This window comes from Triticum urartu, unplaced genomic scaffold (assembly GCF_003073215.2).
Source record: "Triticum urartu cultivar G1812 unplaced genomic scaffold, Tu2.1 TuUngrouped_contig_5551, whole genome shotgun sequence".
NCBI classification, from domain to species: Eukaryota; Viridiplantae; Streptophyta; class Magnoliopsida; order Poales; family Poaceae; genus Triticum; species Triticum urartu.
The window spans coordinates 588-6,233 of NW_024116235.1; the positions used below are offsets into that span (position 1 = coordinate 588).

The 5,646-nt window shown below is 43.0% G+C and overlaps 1 protein-coding gene across 1 annotated transcript; it reads left to right on the top strand.

Moving 5' to 3' along the window:
- Positions 1-500: 500 nt before the first annotated feature.
- Positions 501-4,580, top strand: LOC125529364 (conserved oligomeric Golgi complex subunit 7; the record flags this gene model as incomplete). Its single annotated transcript, XM_048693777.1, is given in 9 exon segments — positions 501-590; positions 704-823; positions 905-1,006; positions 1,101-1,348; positions 1,527-1,672; positions 1,790-1,988; positions 2,154-2,820; positions 3,452-3,784; positions 4,113-4,580. Coding segments are annotated over 9 exon segments (2,184 nt in total), but the record flags the coding sequence as incomplete, so codon positions are not given.
- Positions 4,581-5,646: the final 1,066 nt, after the last annotated feature.

A 5,646-nucleotide genomic window follows, 5' to 3' on the forward strand; every position in this document is an offset into this window, starting at 1 on the left:
CTCCTACATCATAATTATGCACACAGAAAACTCTTGAGCATACTGTATAAAGTACATAGAAACTCACAAAATTCAGAGCTGATGTCCATGTAAACTGTGTCTAAGCATGTACGTTATTGCCATAAAATACTGAGACCTATAGTTCTAGTTAATTACATGTTTAGAATCTTCTCGAAAGAGCTGCAGCAGTAACATTTTTCTCCCAGTGTGATTGAGTGTGTCCTTCTGACTGCAATGTAACTGTCTAATACAATTGTATGACTACAACAGCATTTTGTATGGCTTTTTTGCGGAATACAATTGGATTTGATTCATGCTAGATTATTTGGAATTATTGTTTCCTTATTCTAATGCAATGGGAACATTGGGAAGTATATATTAGTGAAGTTAAAAGCACACATGCCACCTGCATGTATCACGAACAAATTTCGCACACATTTTCAGCTTTATTTTGTAAATGTGTCTGTTAACCAAGTACTTATGATAATTTCTCCAACCAGGCTGAGGGCTCATCTGCTGAGTCAATAACTGCGCTAGCACGAATTGATACTGTGAAACAACGCATGGAAGCTGCATACACGACATTGCAGGTATGTTTTAATAGTATCTACCATGGCACGGCACATGTCACTAGAGTACCTGCTTTACTCAAGTGGTAAGTTCTTATCTAATAATTGTGAGATTCTGTTGGCTGGAACTGCAGGATGCAGCTGGACTAGCTCAGTTGAGCCAAAGTGTTGAGGATGTGTTTTCGAGTGGCGATCTTCCAAAAGCCGCAGAAACCCTGGCAACCATGAGACATTGCTTGTCAGCAGTTGGGGAGGTACTTTACTCTTCCCTCTCTCTTTCTCACCAAGCATCTATGCAGGGCCTTTTCATTTAGCTTGTTAAATGTTGCTTTCAGGTTGCAGAGTTTGCTAATGTGAGAAAGCAGCTTGAAGTATTGGAAGAAAGGCTGGACGAAATGGTTCAGCCCCGTTTATTGGATGCCCTTTCTAACCGCAAGGTTTCTGTCTCAAAATTAGCTCATTGTTAACACTCCATGAAACATCTTTATTTATTTTATTTTGAACCTCTTCCTGTGCAATTTTGGTTGAAAGATTGATGCCGTGCAAGATCTTCGTGGTATATTGACACGTATTGGGAGGTTCAAGTCACTAGAGGTGCAATACACTAAGATTCATATCAAGCCTCTGAAGAAACTCTGGGAAGATTTTGACCTAAAGCAAAGGGCCAACAGGGCAGAGGTGGAGAAGCGTGGTGGTGAAATCACTAGTGTCTCATTCTCAAGCTGGCTGCCAAGTTTCTATGATGAGACACTACTTTACCTTGAACAAGAATGGAAGTGGTATGTCCATGTGATCCTGTTTTCTTTTATTCTGTGTTGACAAATACTTGTTCTAAATTAAGTCACACACAAGGTGGCCCATGGCAGCAGTTTGTAACTAATCTTTGGGCCACATGAAAAATGTTTGCCCCACTGACTATCTATAAACTGTAGTGTTCTAAAATGCTAATACTTGCAGGTGCTTGACTGCATTCCCTGAAGAATACAGATCACTGGTCCCAAAAGTACTTGTGGAGACCATGAGTGAGTTGAATTCAAGCTTTGTCTCTCGTGTTAATGTAGCAACTGGGGATGCTGTTCCTGAAACCAGATCTGTTGCAAAAGGTATACTTCGCGTATTTGTTTGTTTATTGGCAAGTTATTGGTTATTTTTTCTTGTTTGTTGCGGAAGAGCACTTAGTTTTGTTCCTTAATTAGTTGATTTATTTTCTCTGTCTCCAGGTGTACTGGATGTTATATCAGGTGACTTGCCAAAAAGCATCAAATTGCAGAATAAACATCTTGCTGCACTAATCGAATTGCACAACATGACTGGCACTTTTGCTCGGAACATTCAGCACTTATTTTCAGAATCAGATCTTGGAGTTGTGCTGAATACATTGAAAGCTATTTATTCCCCATATGAAACCTTTAAGATGAGGTAAGCATTTAAAGTCGTTTTATCTGATAAAAGCAAAGGAAAGAAGATGAAAAAAACTTATGTCGCATCTTGTTACCTCCTGTATTTACAACAAGTTGTAGTTATTAATGCATAGCACTAAGCAGTTAGTTCTGTGTGGTGTATACTAAGTTTCATGTCATGTAGGTACGGGCAGATGGAGCGCGCTGTGCTTTCTGCTGCGATGGCCGATATAGATATCCGTGGAGCCATCTCCCGTGGTTTAGGTGCACAAGGTATAGAGCTAAGTGAAACTGTCCGTAGGATGGAGGAATCCATCCCACAGATGATAGTACTTCTTGAAGCAGCTGTTGAGAGATGCATTAGTCTCACTGGTGGATCAGAGGCAGATGAACTGGTACTGGCTCTTGATGACGTCATGCTGCAATACATATCTAATCTACAAGAAACTTTGAAGTCCCTGAGGACGGTATGTGGGTTGGATAATACCACACATACTGATGCCTTGAAAAAAGATGCAGGATTAGAGAAAAAGGAAGCACCACGATTGGTGGATGTGTCTGAAGAGGAAGAATGGTCAATTGTCCAGGGTGCTTTGCAGGTTCTTACAGTTGCCGATTGCTTAACTAGCAGGACCTCAGTTTTCGAAGCTTCTTTAAGGGCTACTCTTGCCAGGATTGGAACAAACTTTTCTCTTTCCGGATTTGGTTCTAGCATGGATAAATCATCTGCTGGTACTGCTGATGACAACTCGGGAGCACCTCTGGGTGGGAGGGCAGCACTTGATATTGCAACCATTCGACTCACCAATCTACCAGACAAGTCTAAGAAACTCCTCACTGTGCTAGAACAGGTAAGTTATATGCTTCTAAAATGTCTTGCATTTAGTGTTACAACGCAGGGGTCAACTGTAAATCTGAACAATTAGCTAGTGACTGAACTTGCAAATGATGCATGTTAACCCTACTCTTATTTAAGTAGCAATCAAGTCCCGAGTTATTTGACTTTTGATCTGATGGTTCAGACCGCAGACTGCATTTTCTTATTGGGCTGAGTCAGCATATGTCTATTCTCTAGAAAATGATGGACTTCTGTGTTTGGTAAAATATGTATGCTTGATCATGTTATATGCTCTTTACATGGTTGCTCAAGATTGCTGATCATGAGCGAGTCCATGTATTTACTTTGAACAGAACATATGGAGTAAAACTGTTGGGTTTGATTTGATTATAATCTCTTGCTCCACATGAAATTTAGCAGCAACTTTCTTTTGTACTCCCTCTGTTCCTAAATATATGACGTGTTGGTAGTTCAATTTAAACTACCAAAACGTCATATATTTAGGAACGGAGGAAGTATTACATTAAGTTATTAGTATTCAGCTCTGGCATAGAACCTATTCATATACCTCTTGATTCTTGCACATAGAATTTATTTGCCCTTCATCCTCTGTTCATTTAAAGAAACTTGTTTCTGTTGTACAGTCAAAAGATCCAAGGTTCCACGCTCTTCCCATCACGTCACAAAGAGTTGCGGCCTTCTCAGACAAAGTAAACGAGCTTGTATATGATGTGCTCATTTCCAAAGTCCGGCAGCGTCTCTGTGAGATTGCCCGCCTCCCAATCTGGTCGTCCGTGGAGGAGCAGGGTGGTCTTCCTCTTCCAAGCTTCAGTGCGTACCCACAGTCATACGTGACCAGTGTCGGGGAGTATCTCCTCACTTTGCCACAGCAGTTGGAGCCTCTCGCTGAAGGCATCTCAGGCAGTGAGGCTGGCAATGATGAGGCTCAGTTCTTTGCTACAGAGTGGATATTCAAGGTAAGTGATACCACATTCGAAGTCACATAATCTGGACTTAGCATCTTCAATAAGAGTGTCCATTACCCTGTTTATATGCTGTCAACAAAATCAACCATGCTCCAATGCTTATTTTGTTTTATGTTGCAAATTATGTAGGGAACTGTGCGTTATACATATTGAAAATATGTGCATCACAATTGAACAGAACAATACATTAAATCCCCTCAACAGTCTTGTCATATTTACATAACAACAAATAATAAAAAAGCATGAAATCAAATGCTTTGAATTCAAAACATGCTGAAAATTATAGTATGTTTTCTTGACCTTCGTTTCCATGTTTCAGGTCGCCGAGGGTGCCACCGCCCTGTTCATGGAGCAGCTGCGCGGGATCCACTACATCACGGACCGGGGCGCCCAGCAGCTCGCGGCGGACATCGAGTACCTGAACAACGTCCTCTCGGCACTGTCGATGCCGATCCCTCCATTCCTCTCCACCTTCCACGCCTGCATCTCGACCCCGAGGGACCAGGTCCGCGACCTGATAAAATCGGATGGCGGGACCCAGCTGGACCTCCCCACCGCCCATCTCGTCTCCAAGATCCGGCGCATCTCGCTAGAGTAGTGAAACGATGCTGATCGCTGTGGTATTTTTGCAAATCGAAGTTAATGTAAAGGCATGCAATGTGCTCGTGTGACCTTTGCTTTTCTTCTTTTCCAACTTTTTGGTGACGGTGAGCTTTGACCTTGTAAGTTGTTAACTGCACTGCTTTCAGATATAAGTATAGAAATACCGCACTGTATTACAGAAGAATTTAGCACTTGCAGCCTGTCAGTAAGTTGACCAAAAAAGAAACAATAGGGAAATTGTTGGTCGGCAGGTGCCAGTGTTTAACCAGAAGTCGTACATGTGTTATGGAGACATATTAGTGGGGACGCGGCCTGTTGTTGCCTAGCTTTTCGGTTTTGTGTTTTGGATTTTCGGCAATTTAGTGATGGTGTAGGGTTTGGGTTTGAACATACTGTAGGGTTTATAGGGTTTTCCGTGGCTCATATGTACAAAACTTAGGCGGTATGTCTTTTTTTTTTGAGAATCAAGAGTAACTGAGTTACTCAAGAGAGGGGTGGGCGACCCCTGATCATCATGTCTCGTAGTCTGTCTGGTATTCCATCAATGATTAGTAGATCACCCTTCTGTCTAGCCTCAGCTGCTAGTTCGTGGGCCAAAGCGTTGCATTCCCTCCCAACCGAGGAGAATCTATGGCTGGTGAACAACGCCAGTGTCTCCTTTATGTCACAGATTACTCCAAAGCACGGGGAAAGGCAGGGACCAACAGAGGTCAGGTCCTTAATTACAGATTTGCAGTCCATTTCCACTTCAACCGGGCCCTTGTACACTGCGGCTAGCGTATGCAAACCCATCAGGGCTGCTCTCGCTTCGGCCTCTTCCACACTGCTCGATGCCTGTATCTGTTTCCCAACCGACAGAACAACCCGGCCACTGTGATCTCTGGCGACGGCACCCGCCCAGCATTCGCCTGACTGGCAGTAGGACGCATCTGTATTCAGTTTGATAGATCCAAGTGGAGGAGCAGTCCACTGAATGCACCTCTGAACCGGCTCTTTGGGCATTTGGTTGGCCATTGTTGAACATGTGTACATGTACGTAGGTCTGGGTCCTGTATGCAATACCTGTTGTATCTGTCTCCCTCTGTATGTACGTGTATCTTAGGAGACAAGATATCGGTCGCACCCCTTGTACCTATATATATGTGCCTAGTGCACGATCAATCAATCATTGATGCACCAAATCATTCTCTACATGGTATCTATCGCAAGTCGATCTTCCAGCTTCCGCTAACCCTAGCCGCCGCCTCGGG